Raw genomic sequence first — 26,654 nt, forward strand, 5'->3', positions numbered from 1 at the left:
TCTTAACTATATCTTAAAAAAGTCTAAAAAGTGAACGTCTTGTCAAATTAAAAGATAGCTAGGCTATCATAAAAAGTTGCATTGTTTGCATGATAAAATGTAATCAGGTAATCCCCAACAATGTAACTGTAATCTGATTACACAATTTTTTTATTGTAATCTGGTCTGATTATAGTTACTTGATTTTTGTAATCTGATTACGTAATCCAGATTACATGTAATCCGTTACTACCCAACCCTGGAATAGACCTACCTTACCATGTGTGGGTAGTAGGCTATACCACAGTTGTGTCCCTGTCCAACTTCACATAATGTGGGTACAAGTGGGTACACACATACACACACAAACATCCAAGTACAACTCATAGAGGATGGCAAATAGATTTGCCCAGAGTTCATTATGCCAATTCACAAACACTCGGCTATTCAATGAATGTAGCCTTTTGTTCTCTTAATAAAAAATGCATAGTCTTTGCTTATTTCATCCCAAATTAGAATAGGCTAATGGAATAGGGACACTTAGAATGGCCAGATTTTAATAAATCATTAGCTCTCTCAAAAGAGGGGGCTCCAGCAACAAGAATAGCCTTGCCATTTCCAGCCTACACTTGTCTGGACTAAGCATTGCCCTTGTTAGTTCTATTAGCTGGGGCAGTGGTTTTAAGAAAATACGTTTTCTTCAGTGGGAGAGGAAAATGAAATGGAAAGTCGTGTTCGTCCTGATGAGGTGGAGGACTGGGCATCTGGGATCGGGTGATTGATTTGGGATTTAGGCATCTCACAGTTGTGGAACAGCTGTTGTGGCGGCCAGGCTGCGCCCGCACACCAAGGGCCTCGATCTGCTCCCTGGTGTTATATCCCGGGTGAACTTAACTCAAGCGGACTTCCCGATTCGCTCTGTCCGCCTGAGCTTCGACTTGCTTGATTAAGCTTTGTAGATTGTCTCAGCTGGGGGCGACGATGACGGCCCTGAAATTTCAGTTGTGATACAGGCACTATCACCAGACAGAAAAGGGACACCAAAACGAGATCTACTGCTCATGAATACAAGCTAATAATCATAAGTTGACTATAGGCCATGGTGTGAAGCTAATCTTGCATGGTCAAACGATTAATAATAGGCTACTCATTCTGTTACATATACAAAGGCTCATAGTTTGAAAGATGGCTAGCCTAATTGTGAGTTGTTTAACTAATCTGAAACCTGGAAATGTCCAATTTGACCTCACTGTAGTGAGCGATATCAGCACCTCCCGACTTTTCACTAGTTAGACTCTATTTTCACCAGCACCACCCTTGGCTGAACAGCGACCGTTCAAGTCTCCGTCAACTTATCCACACTACAGTGATCATCACATTGCGTCGTCCAATAGGAAGCGATTCTTGGGTAAGCACGGATCCAACTACTCAGTGGTGGAGAATTAAAACGATATGCGCACACCCGATGTGTGAGCGATATCAGCACCTCCCGACTTTTCACTAGTTAGTTAGACTAGTTAGACTCTATTTTCACTAGTTAGACTCTATTTTCACCAGCACCACCCTTGGCTGAACAGCGACCGTTCAAGTCTCCGTCAACTTATCCACACTACAGTGATCATCACATTGCGTCGTCCAATAGGAAGCGATTCTTGGGTAAGCACGGATCCAACTACTCAGTGGTGGAGAATTAAAACGATATGCGCACACCCGATGCGCATAATTTTGCCTTATTCCTTGAGACCTTCTCTCGTAGTAGTGGGTTTCTCTAGATATTTGAGCAGACGGTTTTCCCACCGAGGTGTTCGGAAAAAAGGGAAGACGGTATGGATGCTGGCTCCGTGTCCGAGGACAACACAGAAGCTGAGGCGATGGATGCGACAACAGCAGACAGACATGTACAAGAAGCATCTCAAAGGTAGTCCATTTATTTTAGTTATCTAGCCTATGTGGTCGTTCCAATAATTCCGTGTGTTGGTGATGGTAGCGATCTGATATTGTCCTCGATTCGACTGCGTTATTCGTTTCAAATGCTACTGGAGATGTCTTCAAATGTAAATCCACGATCGATACAGCCATGTCTATAATAGACTCTGGAGAGGATGCTGATAACATACACATAGCCTAAATAAGCAACGTAGTTTTATTTCAGCACGAGGCTAATTAGTCAGTGATGCACTTGAGTGGTCGGTGTCACTCGGTTGTTACGCTGACAAGCAGTGGCAGGTTCAGATCTTTTCAGAACGCAAGGAGAAGCTGTCACTTAAATCAATCAACCAAACAGTGGACATAACAAGAACGTCGCTTCCGCAGACAGTGCATGACCACCTGGTCATCCCGGAATTCGTTTTATTGCACAACGTCTCTCTCTCTCTATTACACACACACACACACACACACACACAACACACACAATGAAAGTAGAAGCATTAATGGAATTAATAGACTGTAGACTACAAATGATCTAAACCTGTAAAGACTAGCAATTATGGATATAATGGAGGCCTATACTGTTGATAGGCTACTGGTGTTCACATTTGATAATCACATTTGATTTCAACAATCTACACCTTGTAGACTGGGACAACTTGGATCTCATGCACCTTCATGAACACCAGTGGCAGTAAAATATTTGATCCAGTTTGTTAAAAGCAGTATAATAAGTAGGCTAAACAGGTCTTTGGCATGGATGGAGTGATTGGGAACACTTTCATCACTTTCATGCAGAAGACTAGTTGAAAAAGCTTGTCTTGTCAGAGGTAATCGTCTTGATGCCAGTCGGTTTTCTCTAAAGTTACTGTTCATAAATGTATCATAGAGAATGTTTAGCATTCATCATGAGAATAATACCATAATAATGGTAAAAGTGATAGATCTTCGTATCTTGGATGGATAAAAAGACGCCTACACACATTGCAGCGATCAACACTTTCAGAGACACTGTGGCATGTTCCAGTGGTTATTTGGGGGCATGGTAGATTAGCTTACTATAAAAAGAATTCAAAATCATCCTTATTCTCTCTCTCATTTTCTTTTTTGCTCTGGTAATAGGGCATCTTGCTAACCACCAAAATGTTGGCCATGAGCAATTTTTAAAGGAAAGGGTTTTGGGCAGAGGTGGACGATCCCAGCTTCAGACTTTAGTATTACTACACTTCTCGTGTCATATTTGCAAGGAGACATGAGATAGGCAGGAGGCAGTATGACCATTTATTCAGAGATCATTTCTGAGAATTCCTCACTTGAGTTATTCATGGAGTCTTGAAGCAGGCATTCTATTCTTATGGGATAGGGGGCTATACACGCTTTACCACAGCAGATTAGGCAGGAGGTGCACTCATGCTCTACTAACCTTAAATGCTTCATGTGGATCAAGGGAAATAGAGGATAGATACTGGGGAAACTATGCATTTTTAAGGTTTGAAAAAAGGAAGAGTTATCATATTTGGAAAAATCCTCTTGGGGTGTTTATATAAGTCAAGAGAAGAGCAAAATAAACCTATGTCTCCAATGTCAAATTCAAGCAATACTCCTTTTGGCTGACTTTATTAGTCTCACAGAGCAGACAGCATATTTTGCACAAGCTTGTTCCCTTGAATTAAACCAGAGCACCTGTAACCCCTTCTGAACCAGGAATTGTGTATTTTGCCTTGTGGTTTCATTTCATTCCTTCCTGCATTAAAGATGATGGGGACGATAATGAAGTTTTTCTCCATAGATGAGTGCTTAGTATCATAGCAAACAGATGGCACTGCACATTTTCTACTCTGGTTTAGAAGTGTGTGTTTCGCAGGAGAGGGGGGGGGGGGGGGGACCACCATCATGGCAGCAGCTCTCTGTGAGTCACATTTAGAGCGTAGCTTCAGAGCCATTGTGCAGAGATGGCTCAGTTGTTTGCTAATGTTTTGGAAAGGCTTTGATTTGCTCACCAAAACCTCATGCTCTCTTCTCATCTGTTGCTTACAACACACACACACACACACACACACACACACACACACACACACACACACAAAGAAATGAAAAAAATAATGTTGTTTCTTCAAACCTAGGGCAATATGTCAATATGTCAGTTTTTGCTTTTTCTGTAGTGTGTTATATAGGTTTTTATGTATAGAAATTACCTAAGTTACAAAGCCACAGGGATAAGTAGATAGAGGGAGGGAGTAAATCTGTCTCAAACAAGCCATCCTTCCCACCTCTTTGTATTTCAGCAGTTTTCCAGCCCTTTTCAGTTTCCTTATTGCTCTTGCAACAAGTTTGAATGTTGGAATTCTACCCCAAAAACCTATCCATACCAATGAGTATGAACATTTTGGAATAGGCTAGTTACTAATTCTGGAATACTTACAAGTTTGAAGATTCTGGAATATAATCTTTTCTTCTCATTTGTCAAGCTGTGCGATTTTGACCTGACTTTAGCCCAGAATCAGTCGGATTCGACAAACGTTTAACTCGGGCCAAATTACTCTTCGATTTGTTGTGTAGTTTGAGCATGCTCACAACTCCTGTTCAGAAGACGAAACAATCGACATTCCAGCTTTGGTCAGATTCGATTTGATTTTTGGCAGTCAAACATAGCGGGTAATAATGAGCACATCAATCACGTCCAATTGAAATGTGTGAATTACCATGTGCGATTGAAATGAAAAAGCACACAATGTCTTACAAGTTCTACAGGGTGTTTTAGACAGAGGTTGTACAGGGGATAAACAGGGGGTGAAAAATTCTTTTGGAACATTGAAGAATGTAAATCTATATTCTGGGGAATAATAGGATCTCTTTAACAGACTGACCTCATCAGACGGTAGACTACATGTTGTCCAAGACTCTTATTAATGGTCAGTGGAATAACATGAAGAGATTTTAAGACCGCATGCAGGCTACTTTGAACTATGCAATGAGAGCTATGAGATCTTCTCATGCCATCTGTAGCCTATTTCATCTCCTTTGTTGAATTGGGTGGTGTGCGTGTGTTTGAGTGTGTGTGTGTGTGTGTGTGTGTGTGTGTGTGTGTGTGTGTGTGTGTGAATATATATAAGTGTTTCAATAAGGGAGAACTTTAAAACAGGAGGTCACAAATATTCCGTAGTAGGATGGAGTGAGGACAGGAAGTGGGTGCACCAAGGGTTAATTTGGGACAGTGACTGAGTCACAGTCTGGATGAGAGGCCCATCAACCACTGGGTGTATTTGAGAATGTGACAGCATGGAGCACAGCTAACCTCTAGAGTTGTGCCCTTTCCTCCCTGCGTCATTTGATTTTTATGACAAACTCTGCACTGCAGGACCTGCTCTCCGGATTGGCGACATGGGGTACTGGAATTGAAGGAAGGGCGAATGTTGCAAACATGTTCTGAGAATGATTTATGTATGATCTCAAAATACTTATGGATGGTACTGTCTGTTGGGAATATATTTGCTCTCAGCACATTTGTGAGTGAATATGAAAGAGAACACATAAGATTGTTGTATCCCTCTGGCATGCAGAGCAGATCCACCCTTTGGCAGTTTATTTTGACATAAACAATTACAGATGACATACAATACTATTATAAATATAAAACATAATCAAAGGTTCGTCTGGATTGTTGGGATGGCACTGATAGTACTTTTTTGTACCTTTATTCCAAGAGTTCCCTTTCAAGGTACTCTTTATTCCAATATGCATCACCAGAGAACTGCTGAGTTGGCCTTTGTGTCAGGCTTATGATAGCGGGGAATTCTAATATCGAGCGCCACATGCTCAACATTTACAGTGCTCGTTCAGCCATCAACACAACCCACAACAATCGATATCCAATCTTGGCCATGAAAAGCACACTACACTCCACTACGGATGCGTCGAAGAGCAGTCAGAAACCATGAGATGTGTTTAGCTGCCATTAGTGCACTGACAGCTTGACACTGCATGGTAACCAGCACAGAGTCCACTCGGTAACTATAAATCAATGGGTATCGATGTGCTATCACCACAGCAGCACATCCATTTCACACTAGGTGAAAGAAGGACAAGTTTCATATGAGAAACTGTTCTCTTCTCATGCCCATGTTGGTTGTTGCTCGCACAGATAGAAGATCAGTTGGGAGTTCCCTTCTGATGTTGCTACACCATGGTCCACCCATTGACAGTGACTGAAGAGCACGTTTACCTGGAGGTATTGTTTCGTTTTGTAGTACCTCCTTGTTCAATAATTAACCCAGAGCATGCACAAATTGCCCGCCAGTGTCAGTGCATCATGTCCTAAGCCCCCGGCTTCATTAGTCGCAGTCGGCGAGCGAGTGTGCGAGAGTGTTTACCGTCGCAGACAGTAAAGCGGTTCAGTGGAGAGTGAAATGCATCCAGGGCACCGCATGCTGTTCCGTACAAACAGAGGCTCCCGTATACCCTGTCAGAGCAGTGTGTGCTACGCCACAATGCTGCAGAGAAGGACCACATAGAGTTGCATGTTCTCAGATGGATGGCAATGGAAAACTACCTTTATGTCTTCAGGCCCTGCAAGAGTGATTTTTTTTTTTATAATCTCTGGAGTAAACCCCATAGTATTGTAGTGTGAGGCAATTATGTGTTGTGACATACAAACTTATTTGTTTTGTTTCAGATAAAGGTGCAATTTGCATACTAAAATTGGCGATGCAAAACCGTTTGCCTCTATTCCTTAGGAAACACACAATTAGTTTGTGGGAGAACCTCTGAGGGTGTAGAGAGATGTCTCAAAACATGATTAAAGAAACATCTGTCTTTCTGAATCCAAATGAAGTTGGGATTAATTTGCTGCATGGGTCAGATATCCTTGAAGGCTACGAATACTCCGCTACTCTGTTTGCACACTCTATCACCTAGGTAATGCAGACACTGCTGTCTGGCTTCTCATCTCTGCAAAACAAGCAAGCATAAAACCAAGCTCAAGGAGGGATGGAAAGAGAGAAGGGGGGGGAGAGAGAGAGAGGTAAAGGGAGGAGAGTAACTTTTAATTCATTTAGAGTTTTGTCTGATCCATATCCTGCCATACAGTATCTGCTATCTCATACTGTGCAACATAAAAATGCCCATCTCAAGAAGGCCAAAGAAAAAAACTAAACTACTTTAACATTTTAAAGCTAACACACAGCTTTTTACATCTCTAAATCTAACATTTCTTCCATTGACGTTTATAATACGCTTACATCTCCTGCCTTTAATTAGTCCTCATGAGAAACAGAAGTCAAAGACATCAACGTGAACATTTCCCTGTTCTGAGAGAACGATGATCTGTGTGCAATCGGGCTGTGAAACATAAGTCATCTTTTATCATGAGAAGCCCCGGTTTGCCTATTCACAGACTTGCCTCATGTGTGCTGACAAGTCAAGCAGATGGAGTCTTTCTTTTGAACCTAATTGGGCCTTCAAGCATTGTAGCAGTAGCACAACACCTCGTCCTCACTCCAGCAGCAAATTGAAACTGAGTTCACCTCAGATCGAGAGTCCAACTCACAAGGAGCTTCACACACTGATAACACTGCTAAAAGCATTGAATGATGGAAATACATGCTCTTCTGAACTACATGAAGTAAATGCTAGATCCCTAATGTCGGTCACTTATGTGTGCCTGTTGCCCTACGACAGTGACATTCCGGAGGTTTCCCTGTGTCCACCGGACACCCATGAGTCGGAGTCCCAGATGGTGCTGATTGCAGGAGACGAAGACCAGCCCGGGGATACCCTCAGCCTCTCTAAGCCCTCTCCTTCCAGCAAGCTCTACCATCAGGTTTGCCCAGGCTGCTCAAGCCCCTCACTCCAGCTCCGAACATGCCCCAGCAACTCCACGCATCACCAACACCAGCACTCGGGCAAGACCAACGCCTGTCAGGATGCGCACCCAGTCGCTGCCGTCTCGCTTCCAGACTGTTCCGCGGGAGCTGGCACAGTGAAGACAGTGCACAGCTGTAGCCCCTCGCACACAGCGGCCACGGTGCGCTGCCATTGGCTGCAAGGGTCACATGACGGCAGCAACATTAAGCCAGTTCAGCACCATGTTGTGACCGTAAGGTGAGATGCCAGCCTGACATTTCTTTTAAATATGTCTGCAATAAGACCAAAAGTCATACAATTATGTTTCTATTTCAGGAATAATGGGCCCTTCAGGATCCCCAGAAGGTCAGTATTCCAATTTTAAAAATGTAATTTGAAGTATATTGAAGAGAGAGTGCAGAAATTAATGTGATTTTCATCCTATTGCTCATACATAGATAAAGAATAGAGAAAAATGATATGGAAGATATACACAATTACATCCATATTATATTCATAGTGTGGTATACATGATAATGTATAAAACTACAAATGCATAAAAAATGACAAATGCAGACCACAATGGCTAAAAGCTATTGTATAGTTGCATTGTTGAAAATGAAATCTATGTGTACAAAATTCATACTCCCTGTGCATGCATCTTCAAATGCATTTTGCATCTGAGACAGCTATACCCAGGTGATTGTGGAGTACCCAATGACAGTCCTTGTCATGTGCTTGGTGGTTCTGCTGAGCTGTTCACTCGCTGGGCTGCTGATGGGACCCCTTCCAGACTTCTCCGACCCGCTGGTGGTGAGTGGATCTGACATGGTGATTATGCTGTGCCAGGCTCTTGTCAAACTAATGGCCATTTCTCTCTCTTTCTCCCTCAGTCTTCCTCTGTGTCTCTCTCCCAATCCATCTCTATCTCTCTCTCTCAGCCTCTTCCTTCCACGTTCTCGTTTTCTGCCTTTCCAAAACAATTAGCAGGTGCAGAGGCTGGTTTAATGGCTTTGCGATGCCAACTTAAAAATGAAACTGCCTAATTATGCAACAACAGTCTTTCCTGCCACTACGGAATAATTCCCGCCATTTCTCCAATGTACTCATATATCTACATTTACATATTATTTAGGAGATACTTTTATCCAATGGCAGTTTTATAATAAATAAAAGGTATACATTTCATGCATACAGTATATCATCAATTAATCCCAAAATTAGTAGCCCTATATAGAGATAAGTGCATATAAACATGCACCGTGCTGTCCACCATTGCTTTTGCTGAAAGCGTAATTAGTTCCTGTACCTTTCAACTAAATTAGCATAATCCTCCTCAGAGGCACAATGAACCTTGCGAGGACGCAGGGAACGGCCTATTTGTATTCAGTTGTGCAGATGTTCCTCAGGAAAAAAAAAATCAGTACATTGTTAGCTTGCCTCAAAGGATGCTGCTGGTAGGATGTTGTTGTCTCTCCCCCCCCCCCCCTTCTTTTCATGCCTTAGCCCGCACCTTTGATCGTTTAATGCAGGGATTTGAGCCTCGTGGAACTGACATTGGAATAAGACTCTCTGCCTGGACCAAGTTGCAGCAGAACACGGGCCCTGGAAAATTACTGTCTCCCATGCCGCGCAAACTCGCAGACAAGACAGCTGGGAGGTACTGCACAAAAATGGCTGTGTGCATGCATGACAAGGCCATGGCTAACTGTGGGAGCTTATGTAATTACACATCAGAAATGAGCAAAGGGCTGGGCTGGCACATCTCACAAGCAATACCAACAGATGGGAAAAACTGGTAGAAAGCCTGCTGTAATGCCTTTTCTCAATGAGCCGTCCAAATAATACTGACTTAATACTCAACCCAAGTCATACTGTCATTAAGATGCTATCATGGTGAAACAGTGTTTGGCTTATAAGGCAGAAAGAAGGAAAAATTGCACTCATTTAAGCAGCCAATATCCATCAAAGACTAGATTTATACAGGCCACAAACAATAAATGGTTACAATTATTTTCATGTTGCAATTTTACTTTTATCAATCTTTTGCAGTCATGGGAAAGGCCATGAACCAGATTCTGATGGATTCCAACTGCACTCCAAATCACGTCTGAGGAGAATGCTGGAGAGAGATAATGCTCAGCACAAATTCTTCTGTGAATCGCCTGGTATGTAGGCTACCTGTTTCGCTTGATTAGGAACAGTGTCATAATGAGAGCAATAACTCATTTTGTTGTTGTTTTTTTCTTTACAGGAGAGCAATATGCTAAACTGGTCTTCCGTTCTGGGGACTCTGCAAGTCTTTGGAGCCTGAAGGCAATCTACTCCATGTGTGAGATGGAACAGATCTTGGTAAGCAGTCGTTGCTAATCTGTCGAAAGGGGTGAGGGGGGAATGTTGGGCTAGCAAAGGTTTATGGTCTAAAGGTGGTGCTGGAGTGGATGTGGAGATATATTTACCTTTTTTGCCTTCAAAAAATATTGTCCCTCTATCTAAAATCTTAGTGGTAGGGCTGTTTGTAGTATGCCACTAATGAGACCAGGCCTACTTTGTCAATAATAAAATTAACATCTATTAATACAGACTCAATGCTCCAATAACAGATACACAAATCTATTCAGGTTCAGAAAAGAGGTCATTAAAATTCACAACAAGAGCAGATGAGTTCTAATCCTATCATCTTTTTTTTTAGATACGCTCACAGCCTCACTTCCAAGACATCTGCAAAAGTGTCCGGATAGATGCTGATGGCTCTGCTTCGAGGGGGGAGTGCTGTCCCAGCTGGTCCCTTGGGAACTACCTGGTCCTGCTCACCAACGCTTCTTCCTGCCTCACTCTGACTACCCAACAGGTCTCAGGCAGTCTGAGTCTGCTTCGACACTGTGCCCCCTACTACCACAACGGTCATCTGGTCGCGTCGTGCACGGAGAGAGACAAACATGGCCATTGTGCGTCAGTACCGAGCAAGTGCAAGCACTCGAATGCTGTCTTCCAGATACTGCATTTTCTGGTGGACAAAGACTTTCTTGGGCCACAGACTGTCGAATACCAGGTGCCTTCCCTGAAGTACAGTCTTATGTTTTTGCCCCTGGAGAAAGGGGACTCATTGATTGACATTTATTTAAGCCACTTGGAGGGAATTGACTTAACATACAACAAGACTACAATAACAGGGATGGATTTGGGCATCAAACAGACACTTTTCAAGTATTATCTAATTCGGGACTCAGTCTATCCAGTTCTGGCCGTGCTTGTGCTATTTTTCACAATGGCTCTTTATACCAGATCCTTCTTCCTGTCTGCGTTGTCACTACTGGCAATCACAAGCTCCCTTCTTACCTCTTATTTCTTCTACAAAGTTGCTTTCAGAATAGCCTTCTTTCCTTTTCTTAACTTGAGCGCGGTCTTGATTGTATTTGGCAGTTGTGCCAATTACGCCTACATCTTTTTTGACTTCTGGCTCCAGCAGCTGTCCCATAATCCACCCGCCTCCATAGAGAAGAGAATGAACCGTGTCCTCCAAGAAATGGCGTGCCTGATTTTGACGTCAGGCCTGACCTCCAGTGCCACGTTCTTCTCAGGCTACATTAGTAGCATCACAGCCATCAGGTGCTTTGCTGTGTTCTTGGGCACCGCATCACTAATCAACACACTATTTGCCCTCATTTGGCTCCCCTGTGCACTAGTGTTGCATGAGCGCTACACTGTCTCCGCAGCAACTGCTGCTTCAGGGCCAGGATGGAAGCCATGCTGCACAAAACGCCCTGGTGGATTCTGGGACAACAGCTCAAGGAAACGCTGCCTCTTCACCATGGGGCAGAAGCTGCGAGGATTGAAGCGTGGACTGGTAGACACATCCAATATACTCTTTCTGAAGATACTGCCATGTGGAGTGGTCAAGTTTCGGTATATTTGGATCTGCTGGTTTGCAGTGTTAGCGGCAGGGGGCACGTACATATCTTGTGCAGGCCCAGGTATGAAGCTACCCATCTCGGACAATCATGGAGTTCAGCTGTTTCGCTCTAGCCACCCTTTTGAGCGATATGACACAGAATACCAACACCAGTTCATGTTTGAGCGCAAATGGAGGGGGGAAGACAAACCTTTAACATTGATTCTTGTCTGGGGTGTCATCCCAACTGATACTGGGAATCACTTTGACCCAAAAAGTGCCAGCAAATTGATCATGGACACAGAGTTCAACATGACCCACCCTGAGTCCCAGGTGTGGCTCAGAGACCTTTGTGGAAGAATACAAAACCAGAGCTTCTACTTGCAAGCTTCCAATGACTATGAGGAGACAGAGGACAATGTCTGTTTCGTGGAGCAGCTCATTCACTGGGTGTCCATCCGGCGCTGCTCCGAGAGTGAGGATGCTTTTCATTTCTGCTGCAATGACATTCCATTCCCATACCCGCCCAGTGTTTTCGAACAATGCCTTGGGATGATGGTGGCAGAACAGCATTCACAGGGACATCTCCCCAAGAGTAGTGGTGTACGCTTTGACACAGAGGGCCGTGTCACAGCACTCATCATTGTCATGAAAACTTCATACATGTACAGTTACAATTTCACGCGAACCACACAAGTCTACCAAGAAATCCAGTCCTGGTTTGAGGAGGAAATATCAGGGGCCCCGCTGGGTTTACACAAAGGTTGGTTTGTGAGCCAGCTAACATTATACGACCTGCAAGAATGTCTAAGCACAGAGACTTTAGAAGTGGCAGGGTTTTCCATTGCCCTCACCTTAGCCATGCTACTTTTGACGACATGGAACATCCCACTAAGTTTATATGGGACTGCAGCAGTGGGTGGCAGTGTCTTTGTCACTGTAGGCCTGCTGGTATTGCTAGAATGGCAGCTGACTGGCATGGAGGCTTTGTTCCTCTCCGCCGCTGCTGGGCTCTCAGTGGACTTTGTGGCCAATTATTGTGTTTCATACAGTTTGGCTCCGCATGTAGAGAGACTTGGGAGAGTAGCCCACTCGCTGAAGAGGATGGGTTGTCCAGTGGCAACCGGGGCTGGAGCCTTTTTTTGTGTGGGCGTAGTCATGCTGCCAGCTACCGCCCTACTGTTCCGAAGAGTTGGGATATACCTACTCCTCGTTAAGTGCGTAGCATGTGGCTTTGCAACTTTCTTTTTTCAGTCCTTGTGCTGTTTCTTTGGTCCACAGAAGAACTGCGGACGGCTATATTTGCCATGCACGACTGAGAAGATGACTGACAACATAATGTCCACCTGCACCACAACTGACACTGCCTCAACCAACACTGCAGTCAATGGGGCGTTTGGGTGTAGCACAGGACCAAGAGTCCGGAAGAATTTCAACCAGGAGGGAGCTGGAGGAGGGAGTTTCTTGTGCCCAAACCAGCAACACCATAGACCAAGAGCCTCTGGGAGCGTCAGGGACCCTGAGCAGTATGAGCTTCAACCCCTCGCTTGCCAGCTGAGCGACAGCTTTGAGAATAGCACCTGCACCAGCAAGCTGTCCAACAGACCCTCTATACTCTCTGACGACATTCAGTTCTGTGGCTTGAGTCCGAGGAGGGAGTATGACAGGGTGAGCTTGGAGGCCGACAGTGAAGAGACAGGCAGTGGGAACCTCAAGGGCTGCAACCCTCCTCCAGCTCTTCAGACCTCTTCCCCTTACAAGAACACCCTGCGTCCCACAGGCGACCTGGCCAAGGAAAGACTGTGGTGCAAAAAGTGCAGAGGTGAAGGTGGCGGAATCAAGATATGGAACGCGTCCATATCATCCTCACCCTCTTCCAGTATGGAAGACATTGCTGTCTGCCAGACCACAGAGAGCAAGAGAGCTCAGAGGTTGCTCTCGGTCGATGACGACGCCTGCAGTGTTACGGAAAAGGATCAACATAAGCGTTTGCTTTCTTCTCAGTCGCACAGCTCACTCGAGGGAATGGAGGATTCCAACGAGACTTGCCTGAGTGACATCGAGCCTGGTGCTTCACTCCCACAAGTGACCTCAGAGTTGCAACCGGACACAGAGTTGCAACCGGGCCACCTGAATGGGAAGAGGGACACCCTACGACTTTCTCTTAAGGAAAATGTTTATGATACACCTTCCCACGGAGGTGGTCGGGGAAGGACCAGCCAGAGTGAACTGACAGTTATTTTGCCAAACAGTCAGCCTGATATGCCAGACGTATGGATTAAGAGAGGAGAAGACAAAAGCTAATGAAAGCCAATCCAACTTTTTCGCCAATCCAACTTTAAGCATGATCACAACTACTCTTGTTGCAAAATATTCTCAGCAAAAATCTCACTTGCAAATCTCACCTTGGATATCTAGGCGACTTCTTGACAAATCTGTAGATGTAAAGAAGAGCACTGTACACATACTTCATAAATTGATGGTGTCAGATATAGACTGTTACATACCATGAAGACCAAGCCAGCCAGTTAACTGGCAAAACAGATATCTTGTGATAAAATCAGCATGAACTTGAACGTCTCTCTTGCCCAGTAGAAAACTACAATGTGTGAGCACTACTGAATGGATCTATTCAAGGACTACCAAGTGCTTGACATGCTGTGACTTCAAAAATGAGCATGTTGCCCAAGCCTTGTACTGCATTTTAACAGACACCTTTACACCTTTGTAAAGATATCACAGACATATTTTATCTCACTGGAATGCCATCTTTATGAATGTGAATTTGGACACTCAAGACTTTTGCTAGTTCCAAGGATCACATAGGCCTTTTCACTCAAAGGTTTTATAAGGTGCACAGAATGAGGAAACAATACAGGTTTAAAGAATATATGTGAAAGTTATTGTTTAGAGTTTATGTGCCATGGATATATGAAATGTTTTATTTAAAATGTGAATATCTATGTTAAATTGTAATAGCGTATTTTTGTCATGTGAATGGTTAAAGTAAGAGTGAGTATTATTACAGAAATTGTTTCACAAGAAATCTGGTTTCAACTAACTTGTGAACAGGCATTTAATTGTATGAAACCTTTTAAGCCATAGAAGAGACAATGCAAAGGATTCCCAATGTTTGTATGGTGTATTTAATATGGGGTAAAGTGTTCAACCAGCAAGTTTAAGCATGTGCCAAATGATTCAGATGTGTTGATAGCGACCATGTAACCCTGTCAGTTAGTCCTGGCGTACTAATGTGTGTTCTATTAATGCAAGTGTTGAGGACAATTGTATCCATCAAATTCTTTTACAAAAAACACGAAGATGTCTGTATAAGTGTGCTGTGCTATATTGTAGGCTTAATGAAATTCTTTTACGAAACATGTATTGTCCATCAGTGTTTGATGTTCTCAAGGCTTGAGCCCATGTTGAATTATTTCTTATGATTCATTATCTCACTGTATACAAAATTGATATTCACACACTATGCAAACTGAGTTTCAGTTTTACAGTCCAGTCTACTAAAGTCTACAAGGACATTTACAGCATTTTGTCTTGCTAAACGTATATCTGAGCCGACTATGATTTCAGTGTGATTAAGAAAAAAATATTAGTGTATGTTAATGATGCCATTATTTACCTTTCCAAGTGCCAAGTTTATTGTTTGTCAAGTGTGGCAACCAAAGGTCTTGTTTGTTTTATTCTGTAAATTTATCTTACAGTTTATTATTGACAATGCTGAGAACAGCAGCCCTTGAATTCATGAAAACATTTCACCTGCCTTAGAAGTAATGAACTTTACATTATGTTGCAGAAGAACTAGTCTGTGGAAAAACGGTATTTTCAGACTTGAAGTTGTACAGGTTACAACTGTGGAAGATACTTGATTAAAACACTAATTTCAATAACGTTTCATATTTCTTCTTGAAATTGTTTTAGTTAACTAGGCTTCTTCACCTGTTTTCTCCCTTAGTGACCAAGCCTGGAAATACCCATACGAACCTTTGGCAAATTTGGGATTTGCCCTGCAAGTCCGTCTGACTAAGAGGGCATTGAAGCCCATTTCCAATGTCCCTAAACACGAGCACGCAAATACAATAGCAAATCCGGCATGGACGTAGAATTGTATACAACTGCATTTAAAACCTCCGTTTACAAGATTGCTGCACTTCTGAACCGATTTGGTAAAAATGTAATGCACCAATTTAAATGCAATTTCAATGCTAGTTACGCCCCTGCTGGAGGTCGTTAAGTCAATGAACTTTGTCCAGACCCACTTTCAATTTCAACTGAGAAGTTCTGTGTGCTAACCAAGCTATTAGCGACCAATAGATTCATGAAAAAAACTTTCCCTGAATCATTAGCTAAAATCAATTGAATGAGGCATGTCAAAATACAATGAATGAGTTCCTTTTAATTTAAAATAATAAAGGTCACCAAGCTCATAAAAAAACTGCCAATGATTCAATACAGAAATACTTTGCTCTCAAGCTCTTTAGGCTAAACTGAAATGTTCCTCATCAATAAGCTCTGACAATTCTCTTAGGTTCAACACAAACGTAGAATTTTAGAACAGAGGAAAATGTCATCATACATTTTGGGATATCTAACCAGATTATATTTTGAAAATGAATGCATACTAATTCAACCTAAATGGGAATCTTGTTTACAATGATAAAAAAGGTGGCATCATTAATCTTCAACCCAGTCTTCCTTCGCCCAGTCAGGCATACAGGTGGAATAATCAAAGTCAGGTCCCTTGTATCTCAGGGCATGGAGGTACATGACAAGTTCCTTCTCGGTGGGATCAGGTCGGACAAGCTTACACTCTCGGCACAAAGGATCTGTCCCAGCATTTGAACCACCGGATAAAGGTGTTGCGTCCCCTGATGAGACAATCTCAGTGACCGGTTCCCCCTCAGACTCTTCTGCCTGTTTGGCTTTATGGTCTTTGTCACCTGACTGAGACATATCAGCTGGTGCATGTGGCACATCAGAGGGTCCATCTTGGTTACTCTCACAGCAGGTGTCCACCTGGGCAGCACTTTCTGCAGCCACAGCTTTTCCTCCACTCTTCAGGTCCTCATCAGATAGGTCCAACAAATGCAGGCTCTCCTTTGAGCGATGCTCCTCGACAAGGGCTTCTAAGAGTTCCTCATCGGTCATGCTAATCAGGCCACCTTTGGCTCGTCCAGGGCCCCAGGCAGAGGATCCGTACACTGGGTCATTCAGAATGGGGTATCCCAGATACTGCAAATGGACACGGATTTGGTGAGTGCGTCCAGTGACAGGCCTGCAGCGAACCACACTGGAGTGGCCATTCCAGCTTATCCTCTGAAACACTGTGCGGCTGGGTTTGCCCTTGGGGTCCACACGACACACACCAACCTTGAAAGAGACAACGAGGATGGGCTCTTCACACACCAGCTCTTTTTCTGGGAATTCTCCCTCCACTCGACACACATACTCCTTTTCCAGCTGAGAAACAAAACACATTCTGATATAGGTAACCAAGAGACAGAATCGGAATACATTTTACCATCGTTTACATGTCCACTTGATTTGTTCTACACAGTTTGCCTTAAATATTAACAAAATAAAGCTAGGGCCTCCTTTCTGGTTCATAACCAGTAGCTTAGATGAAGCCCGTAACTCACCTCTCGGTCTCGCACCATCTGATCCAGCCTTTTTGACACCTCTAGAGTGCGGGCGAAGAGCAGCACTCCGGACGTGAGGCGATCCAGACGGTGGACAGTGTGAAGTTCAGAGAGACCTCGCTCCTTCCCCAAGATGAAGATGACAGTGTTGTGTCGAAATCGTCCGCAGGGGTGCACTGGCAGCGAGGCCGGTTTGTCCACCACCACAACTTCATCATTCTCTTCAATAATCTCAATGGGGTGACCAACCACAGGTGGTTCATGGCGATGGACTGTGTTCTTCATCAAATCATTGTTCTTGATGAAAGATCAATACAGGGCTAAGTTAATCATATTCATTTATGAATGTCATGATATTTCCATCTTGGTATGGTCATCAAATTACACATAGTTAGTGATATATGTCTCCTAATTCCACAAGCCATATAATTCAATCATCAATAAACAACATACAACACTGAAGTATGAAGATGTAGTGCACCTTTAGGATGATATTCAGGTCATCAACGGGAGTGTCGTTAAGCCGAATCCGACCAGCTTTTGCTGCTTTCTGATAATATTCCAAGGGTTCAGCTCTGAACTCACTGCTGAAAACCTCCAGAAGTGTCTTGCCAATCCAACGTCCTTTGCAATAAGTTTTGAAATCGTAATAATAAGGACGAACTTTACGAAGACCTCCATCAAAATAATATGACGTCTCGTCAAAATGTTCCTGACTGAAACTGACGCCTGGGTTGCGCTTTTGAGGTGGAGGAACATATCTCTCGCCAGGACGGAGCTGTTTTCCTCCTTGTCCTCTTCGCCTTTTGCGACTGGTTTTCTCATGATTGTCCGAGTTTTCACACTTACGTTTTTCGCCTATTTCCCTCACATCTTGGTCCATTCTATCATCGGCTGGATCAGAGCGGTTTCTCTTTACAACTGCGAAGTTAATCTCCCGTGGTTCTGTGGTGTACGCGTCAATGGCAGCGCTGTGGATATTGCTGAATAAGCCAACTTTATTTACAGAGCGTGAAGATAAACGACTATCATTATTGACGTCTAAGGTTGAATGCAAACCTTTCTCTTTAGCGAAATTAGCATTAGCAGCCAACAAGGCTGTGGACGCTCTAAGTCTACAAAGGTCTGAAACGTGCCCCCTTTTCACGACGCTTCCGAGAATGTCAATTGTGTGTAATGTATAAGAGGACACTAATTTATCAACTGCATAAATAGGGGTGTATATCAGCTCCTTGAGTTGTAAACAGTTCCTGAAATATACAACTACTTCTCCTACTGAGCCCCAAAGACTCACATGCATTGCTGTCACCGGATTCCCTTTGCTCTCATGTTGTCGCAGGAAAATGACATCACAAAATGCCCCTCATGAATAATAATTGACTTCTTCCTTTTATATTATTGGCAGTTCACATGCCATCTTAATAATTAGCTAAGCAAGTAGTTCAACAAAAATCACTGGAGATACACTCATATGATACGGTTACTTTATTTATAAATATGAAATACACGCAACTTAAGTACAGCCAATTTTCAGTCTGTAGTCGTTCAGGACAAAACATTACAATGAACATTTACAAATTAATTAAGTAGACTAGCAGTCTCACACCATCATGAAATAGGGCTGCAACTAACGTTTATTTTCATAGTTGAGTAATCTGTTGATTATATTCTCAATTAATCAATTAGTTGTTTGATTAATATATTTAGTTTATTGTCATAGAGGAGTAGGTCAGGCTAATAAACTCAAGTTTAAGAAGTTGCAACCAGACAAATTAGGTATTTTCCTTTCCTAAAAAATTATCGATAACCGATTTACCAATTACAGTCACTGTTGGCCTTTAATTTATAGTTGACAACTAATTGATTGTTGCAGCCCTATCATCAAATAGACATCTTTGTTTGTTGACCATCAATCAATGTGCTATTTTATGAACACATACACTAAACTTATTTGTGTTTGTTAGGTGGTAGAAACCCACCCCTCCATGAGAAAAAATAAATAAATCAAGAATCTCATAAAAACAGAAGCCAAATCAGTTTCCCTTAAAGCCACATGTTAGACATTTTCAACTTGCCAACATAAAAGGGAAGGAACTGCAAAGCATCACAGTGCTCACTCACTATCTGATCTCAATCAACATTATCATCTTCACATCGAGCACTACAGCCTTGTGTTTCTGTCATGGTCGGCGAGCACGGAGGGGGAAGACGAGCTGCAAGAGCAAGAGCTGGCTGGTGGGGGCTTGCAAGTGTTGCTAGGCAGCGCTCGGAGCCTGGATGAGTCAAGCCTTTCCTTCTGGCCTACAGGCACCCAGAGCTGCAGCACCAGCGCCACCTATCAGGGGCAACCAGACCGCAGTCAGAGCTCACCACTGGGGGAGAAAGAACACACAGCAGAGCCCCTTTCAGATCACTCCGGTAATATCAGGCGCTAAGGTGATCTCTAAAGAACACAGAGTTTACAGAGCCAACTGCACTCACTGTCCGTTCATTCTCCACTTTCCAAATGAGCATGATTAATTAATTTATTAAGAAGAGGAATGACTATTATGTGTTACATGTTCCAAATGTAAAGAACTCTGATACTTTGATTAATACTGCTAACTGAAAATGAATCAGAGTAGAAATGTTTTTTTAAATGTTTTTTCACCCACTGTGTTAGTTTAAGATAATTGACTGGCAGTATAAGATCATTTCAGTTCAGTAGTCACACACACACACACACACACACACACGATACATTATCATTGCTCCAAGACCAGAAGCACTTTATCAAACCACATGTAAATACAGTTGATGTATACCTGGGCCACTGATGGTTCTTGTCTGTAAGTGGGACGTACACCACCCCCATGAGGGCCTTTTTGAGGAAGGTCCCGTCGGTCTGGCGATCATACTGTTCCAAAACCTGACTCCCTCCTTCCGGCCCCACGGGTAGCACGAGTCTCCCACCAGGCTTCAGCTGGTCCAGCAACTGAGGAGCGCCACAACACAGCGCAGAGCATGAGCGTTTAGGAGTTGACATAGATGAGGTTCTGCTATTATGACCAGTCAAAACAAATACTCGGCCAAGTGAGAGAGCCATCAGAATCGATGAGTCAGAGTGGAAAAGAGACTCCAGAGAGATACAAACTAATGACCCCATCAAAGCGGAGAACACAGAGCAAGAATGGCTGTTGCACAAAATGCGGTTTGACACGCTCATCTCCTCAGGCTGTGAAGGCTCTCTGGGTTACGATTCAAGCAGATAAACAGCCCCCCTCCCGCCCCCCCATGTCTCCAAGGTAATTCAACATGCTCAATATCTAAAAACTCTTGATTTACTGTTGTTATCCAGCAGAATAGCAGAAGTATTCCTCAGTCAAAAAAACACAGCTCTGAAAATTGCAAACCAACATTCAAATCACAATTGAACACTATTTTGACTCCCTTTTCCATTTAGATATCTGATGCAATTTTATTGCGCAATTCATCCATTACATTTTTGTTACATGTTACACGTACATGTTAATTTCTGAGGGACATTTAATTTACCAGACACTTTTATCCAAAGCAACTATGTCAATGATATTACAAGGTCCATTGTCCCCAGAGCAACTTGGGGTTAAGTGCCTTGCTCAAGGGCACAACACAGTAGAAGCCAGGAATGATTTATAACAGAATTCAAATATGTAGGGTATATATATATATATATAAGGTAATGAAACATAATGTGTCTTTTTTTACATGCGTATGCCAACAATTGAGGATGCAGGCTGGGAAATACTTACTGCCTTTGGAATTGTTGGTGCTGCTGCTCCTACGTGAATGGCATCGTAGGGGGCTTGTTCTGGAAAGCCCAATCTCCCATCACCCACTAAATAAAGAACACATATCATCATCATTTACTGTTGAGCATGTTCAGAGGATCAGTCTCAAAGAGAGGAGATGTTAGACTGGATGCTTTCTTTCTTTGAAAAAAAATGTACAAGCGAGATTTTCTATGCACAGAGGAAAAGCTATCACATTGCATTGCGGTCATTAGAGACAGCCAGGGCGACAACAGTAAAAGTATTTCCACTCACCTAAAAGCCTAATCCGGCCAGAGGAAAGAAGCTCTGGATCATCCGCTTGAACATTTCTCACAGAGTTTTGTACCAGCTCATCAATGTGATCTATCCCGACAACTTTCCCAGTCGGCCCTACCTGCAGGCAGTGATGTAAGGGTTACAAAAAGACAGTAAGAAAACTAAGCAATTGTCTCACATGTTTATTCATATTGGGCTTGATCGTTACGCTCAAAGCTTTGTCTGTAAAAATTATGTAACAACATTTCACAATTTACCATCCTGGCAAAGCAAGCAGTGAGGTAACCACTTCCAGAGCCAACATCTAATGCAGTGGCCCCATCTGTAAGCTTGTCACTAAGGACTTCCAAAGCATGGGCATGCTGTAGAATAAAGGAAAATACAACACACATTACCTTGGCATACTCAAGTTGGGTCAAGGGCAAATTCATTTTGGTTGAGACAATGTCCATTCCCTGAATGACTATGCAAGTGTACAACCTTCATATGCATTATTTAAAATTATTTTTTTACTAAAAAAAACATCTACATAGCCAACAGCTAAATCTGAGTCAAATAAATCACAGGTCTCACTCACCATATGCGGTGCGCTGATGGTAGCCTTGTAACCTTAAAAGAGAGCATGGGGAATGCTAGGTAGAACCCTTCCAAAAAACACATGAAATGTTTTAAAGGGACCAAACCAACTGAAACTCACCTATTGACTGAGGAGAATCTGCATAAGGGTAATCTCTGGAGTATATCCCTCGGTCAGTGGCAAGCATGGCATCAAATACACGATCGCTGCGGATTACCCCATGATCTATGATGTGATGATGTATAAAACACATAACTAATTAGCGGTGCATGCACCTCTGAGAGACAACGCATATGTCATGTAAGAGTTGTATGCATAATATGCCTACCTCTCAAACGACTGATGAGTTCCACATGAGTTTTGCCACTGGACATCCACGCCATGCTTCTGGAAAGTAGCAAACCCATAGGGACCGCTACTACAGCCAGACGCAGAAGCACGGATTGCATCTCCTGCGCACCGTCACCTGATGCACAATCATACTGTGTCTTAATATTTTCTGCCATCGGATGCAAGTACAGCAAACGAGGAATATTAACATTAAATCTAATGTAATGTACATTAAATTCCATTTATAACGCAGTCAGCAAACACTTGAACCATTATATTTTGAATTACATGACATTTAATTACGTGACATGGACACATACACAATGTCTGAAGTGAGCACTAGAAGGTCAATGCACTGTGACTGACTGGACCGAGGGGAGAGAACTAGGCGAGTAGGTGTCAGCGTGACATCTTAAAAGTTGTGTGGTTGCATAGTTTGCTGTAGTCGTAGTCTAACGTTACACGTAAATTAAACAACGCGTAATATGAAATGCGCCACACGTGCATGCAAAAATATTTTTTAAAGGGAAACAGTGGGCCCTTGCTCTTCAACATTGCAATTCAAAAAACACTCCGAATGCTAAGTAAATTACCCGTGGCGTTAGAAACCTCACGTTTAGATTATGTTTTGATCTATTTTATTCAGTGTATGGTTTTATGGAATAAATGCAACGACTACCTCTGTGATGTACCCCGATGACCAAGGGATCTTCAACATTTACCTTTTCTTTCAGGCAAAGACTGAAAAAGTAAAAAAGAAATACACAGCTTCACAAACTTAGCTAGTTCTAGATAGCTTCTAGCCAGCCTTCAGTTAGAAGATGGCAACAACACTGGCGTTCTCAGCTCTGTTTTTTACAGTAACTACAAAGCCGCCTCCCTAATTTTACCAACAAAATCAGACTGTAATGCTCATATAATAAATACTTTGAAGGAAGCCTGTCTCACTAAATAACAATGCCTACTATAGCTAATGATAGTAGCTAGCTAACTGTGGGTCAAATGGTAAATATAAACATACCAAAATACTTCCTCAAGGGGCGGGGAAGAGTATCAGCCAATAGAAAAGATTGTTAAATAATGGGACTTCAACATTGACCAATCGTATCACACACACATAATCTCCGAAGTGTTGGTTAGCTTTATAAGATATTTCTAATGGTTTAGCAGAGGTTAGATTAGACTATATCCAAACCTACGGATTTAGACACTGCAAGGAAATCGCTATCAGAATATCATGGGATTGAGGTAGTGATGTAAATGGTGATTTCTGCTTTTGTTTTTTCAAGAAGTATCTTTAAGTAACCATCATCAGCTAGCCACTTCTGACCTAACGTTACGAGGTAAGAACAGTTAACATCAGCTAGATAGCTAGCTATGAAAACGGATTTTATTGTGCTAGCTTGGTAGGAAGGTTTCGTTATTATTTATGGTGTCTGATCATGTTAAACATGTTTAACGTTGGAGCTACGGCAAACAACGGCATGTTTCTCCTGCTGTGTGTATTGTAGTCTATGTCTATGGTCCAAAAGTCGATGGCATATAACATTATGCATTTTGGCTAATAGCCTGGTGGTTTGCAAATTCACACTTTCTGAAGATAATAGATATATTCGATTGGTATTAACTAATAACTTCTAACTATTACTTTACAGACTGTTGGGTCAAATATGATCGACGACTTTGAAAGCAAGGGTGCAAGGTCCAGCGGCGAACTGTGGTCCGAAATCTGCTCTAATTTACCCAAGACTCAAGAAGAGGGCCAAGATGAGAAAGCTCAATTTACAGATTCTTTCCAACCCTCGGCACAAAACGGCACACAAGGGAATGGAATTTGTTCAATGTCTGCCTTCAGTCCATGGGAACCTATGGCTGATTCTGATATCTACATAGCCAGTTTAGGTACCCTGACTCAAATTAATATTTTGCTATGATTGTGTTGTTTGTACATCTAGGCCCATCAGTTATTGTTAATTCGTAAATGAATTGTTAATATGTTCCAATCTTCCAGAAAATCGTTTGAAAAGAATCAAGGGCCAGGCAAGTGAGGTTACCTCAAGAGAGATGCTACGGTCTCTTTCACAAGCAAAAAAGGAATGTTGGGACAGATTCCTGCATGATGCTCAGACTTCAGAACTGTTCCAAAATGGAGGGGATATGGATGAGAGGTGGGTGGCCTTATAGCCTTTACTGGGTAATGGTCACCTGTTCAGCAGAATAACCAAGGCCTGATACTAGTTGCAATGTTTTGTACTGTACATTATGCTAGTTATATAGAAATGTAGTGTCCCATGTAATGTCCCTGTGCCAAATCAATATTACTCTCATCTAGTGGTGCACAGGGAACTATACTATACACTGTAGGCTACTAATTTCTATATTGTTTAAATACTTGCAGTGCTTTGGAGCATTTTAAGCGCTGGCTGATCCCTGAGAAGGTGGCCATCAGTGCAGAGGAGCTGGAGTACTTGCTGCGACCATCTCAAACTCAAGAGCAACCAGGTGGAGACCCCTCTCACAGCGAGGCCGAGGAAGAACAAGAGGACAATGGGCAAATGGATGAGGCCGCAAGTCCAGAGAAATAGATTTGGTCTTGGCAGCAGCAGTCATTTTAACAGGTTAACAGGTAAACCTCTGTGCAGTGGTGGCGTTGCTGGATACCACCTTGACCGATTTGGAGGCAACAGGAGATGATTGCATCACAGACACATTTCAATGATGAGATGTTTACCTCATTCCCTCATGTATATCCATAAGTGGTGTTTATGCTCTTTGTCAGCAAATAAGGGTTTAAAAGGCCATTAACTGAGCCAGCCGATCCCTGTTAAGACCATTTAAGGCTATTATTCTATGAGAAATTATGTGCTCCCTGTTAAATGTCAGGTTTGTATGATGCAGTAATGTTTGTTTTTATCACTGCAGTTGATGCAGTTATGCACAATTCCTTTAAATGTCATACATGTCAATGGCTCATGCATTTAGCTTGTAATTGTAAATCCACAAAACCATGTTGGGATTATACTTTGATGTCTGTATATTATGGATGTCATTAACTTGTGTTTTATATTTGAGTATTAAAATCACCTGGAAGAGTACATTTGTTAAAAGAAAAACAGTTTTGAATGCTGTAATGTTAGGTCTTCTTAGCTAAACTAACCTACAGAGGGTAGGCCTACTTGCAAGTGAAGTTAATTTGATAAATATTCATGCTTGCCACTAGAGGTCAGCATTGTGAAATATTATCATGTAAAGTACCTGACACCTGTTCACTTTCTGGATAATACATTCATCAGCAAATAATTTAGGGGTCAAACAGCAAGAGTCTAGAGTTAAGTGACTAGTCCTTAGAAACCTGTGTTTGTAATTATTATATACCAATGGTATTCCGTCAAACAGAGCTAGGGTATTATCAAGTGAGACCAATAAACATTAACATTTGAAAACGCTTGTGTATTTAGCTGAACTGCTTGGTTTTCATCCTCTTTGCAAAGTTAGGCATATTTCATGAATCAGGCTAATTTGCAGAGTAATTTTGTTGTGTCGACTGCAGACTGGTGCAAAACGAGATGTGAGGTGTGTTTGTTACATGTTAGATACATGACCAACCACCTGCTTTTGCAAACGTGGAAGCAAGCCTTCTGGGGTGGTTTTGAAATAGATCAATGAGCGTTCGTGACGACTGCACCCCACACCGCGCAGCTTTGCACTGGCTACCTGTAATTGAGAACGAGACGTGGAATTTCTTGGGGTCTGAAACCGTGACAGCGGAAATACAGAGGTTGGACATATACTTGGCTGTTTGCAGATATTTTTCTTTTGATTGAATTAATTACTTAAAACTGGAGAACTGACTGATTTTGGTCATTTTAATGCGGGGATATCTGAGAAAGCGTTAAAATCCAGGGACTGGTCATTGAATAGGCTACTCTGCTCTGATCGGGTGGAAGCATTAGATCCTTTGATCTTTTACAGCTAAACATTCTGTAGTGTGACAGGAAATTTCAGCACCATTACAAAGCTTGTAAGTATGTTTTTTCTTTTTTTCTTGTTTTTATCGGGTAGCCTTTAACTTATCGCATTAGTGTGCATGGATGTGCGTGAAATCTTCTGCAACATTGTTAATGTTATAGGCATATGGAACAGGTGTCATTTTTGGTTTGGTGTTGTGAGTTTCTTTGTGACTATAGCATTCTGTTAAATAACGTCACATGTAGGCTACTGCCAACAAAGCTAGGCCTATATAAAACTAGAATTAGGCTTGATAAACTAGATACACTGATATTGCACTCTGTGGTGGCAGCATATAACAGCTATTCTGATTTGAATGTCATATTTGCACCCATGTCTGCAACTAGTTTGTGGTTATATAGCTTTGTCTTGAGTGA

General features: G+C 42.4%; 3 protein-coding genes across 7 annotated transcripts; 2 read left to right on the plus strand and 1 right to left on the minus strand.

Moving 5' to 3' along the window:
* Positions 1 to 1,805: 1,805 nt before the first annotated feature.
* Positions 1,806 to 17,120, plus strand: disp2 (dispatched RND transporter family member 2). Its single transcript, XM_076300124.1, has 9 exons — positions 1,806 to 1,897; positions 7,585 to 8,007; positions 8,086 to 8,115; positions 8,439 to 8,562; positions 9,282 to 9,409; positions 9,802 to 9,917; positions 10,004 to 10,101; positions 10,442 to 13,926; positions 17,048 to 17,120. Exons 1-9 carry the CDS (start codon positions 1,806 to 1,808, stop codon positions 17,118 to 17,120), a joined length of 4,569 nt encoding a protein of 1,522 aa, XP_076156239.1.
* Positions 17,121 to 18,762: 1,642 nt separating this feature from the next.
* On the minus strand, positions 18,763 to 23,288 carry pcmtl (l-isoaspartyl protein carboxyl methyltransferase, like). 3 transcript variants are annotated; one of them, XM_076300573.1, is made up of 9 exons: positions 22,992 to 23,288; positions 22,268 to 22,405; positions 22,060 to 22,164; positions 21,940 to 21,971; positions 21,620 to 21,724; positions 21,360 to 21,480; positions 21,066 to 21,151; positions 20,100 to 20,269; positions 18,763 to 19,630 (listed from the first exon to the last, which is right to left on the minus strand). In XM_076300573.1, the coding sequence occupies exons 2-9, from the start codon at positions 22,386 to 22,388 to the stop codon at positions 19,597 to 19,599; spliced, it is 774 nt and encodes a 257-aa protein (XP_076156688.1). In that variant the 5' UTR covers positions 22,389 to 22,405; positions 22,992 to 23,288; the 3' UTR covers positions 18,763 to 19,596. The 3 variants fall into 3 exon arrangements, with proteins under 3 accessions (XP_076156688.1, XP_076156687.1, XP_076156689.1); XM_076300572.1 differs by having other exon boundaries at positions 22,949 to 23,287; XM_076300574.1 differs by having other exon boundaries at positions 18,763 to 19,667; positions 22,949 to 23,287.
* A 97-nt stretch (positions 23,289 to 23,385) lies between these two features.
* On the plus strand, positions 23,386 to 25,712 carry ccdc32 (coiled-coil domain containing 32). Of its 3 annotated transcripts, none has more exons than XM_076299890.1 (4): positions 23,386 to 23,612; positions 23,925 to 24,171; positions 24,281 to 24,437; positions 24,668 to 25,712. In XM_076299890.1, the coding sequence occupies exons 2-4, from the start codon at positions 23,940 to 23,942 to the stop codon at positions 24,852 to 24,854; spliced, it is 576 nt and encodes a 191-aa protein (XP_076156005.1). In that variant the 5' UTR covers positions 23,386 to 23,612; positions 23,925 to 23,939; the 3' UTR covers positions 24,855 to 25,712. The 3 variants fall into 3 exon arrangements, with proteins under 3 accessions (XP_076156005.1, XP_076156004.1, XP_076156006.1); XM_076299889.1 differs by having other exon boundaries at positions 23,386 to 23,532; XM_076299891.1 differs by having other exon boundaries at positions 23,386 to 23,517.
* The last annotated feature ends 942 nt before the right edge of the window (positions 25,713 to 26,654 follow it).

The sequence above is a fragment of the Alosa pseudoharengus genome, unplaced genomic scaffold (genome assembly GCF_046254945.1).
Source record: "Alosa pseudoharengus isolate Yale_2024_CS ecotype anadromous, Long Island Sound unplaced genomic scaffold, YU_APseudo_1.1 YU_APseudo_1.1_scf_22, whole genome shotgun sequence".
Lineage (NCBI taxonomy): Eukaryota > Metazoa > Chordata > Actinopteri > Clupeiformes > Clupeidae > Alosa > Alosa pseudoharengus.

Bases quoted from the DNA above. Each gene is read 5' to 3' on its own strand.
- disp2 (XM_076300124.1), top strand. From the start codon at position 1,806: ATGGATGCTGGCTCCGTGTCCGAGGACAACACAGAAGCTGAGGCGATG. The intron at 1,898-7,584 runs GTAGTCCATTTA...GCCCTACGACAG, and splicing joins GTACAAGAAGCATCTCAAAG to TGACATTCCGGAGGTTTCCC. The intron at 9,918-10,003 runs GTATGTAGGCTA...TTTTCTTTACAG, and splicing joins ATTCTTCTGTGAATCGCCTG to GAGAGCAATATGCTAAACTG.
- pcmtl (XM_076300573.1), bottom strand. From the start codon at position 22,388: ATGCAATCCGTGCTTCTGCGTCTGGCTGTAGTAGCGGTCCCTATGGGT. The intron at 21,972-22,059 runs GTGAGTTTCAGT...CTCTCTTTTAAG, and splicing joins AGATTCTCCTCAGTCAATAG to GTTACAAGGCTACCATCAGC. The intron at 21,152-21,359 runs GTGAGTGGAAAT...TTCTTTATTTAG, and splicing joins TGGCCGGATTAGGCTTTTAG to TGGGTGATGGGAGATTGGGC.
- ccdc32 (XM_076299889.1), top strand. The intron at 24,172-24,280 runs GTACCCTGACTC...CCAATCTTCCAG, and splicing joins TATCTACATAGCCAGTTTAG to AAAATCGTTTGAAAAGAATC. The intron at 24,438-24,667 runs GTGGGTGGCCTT...AAATACTTGCAG, and splicing joins GGAGGGGATATGGATGAGAG to TGCTTTGGAGCATTTTAAGC.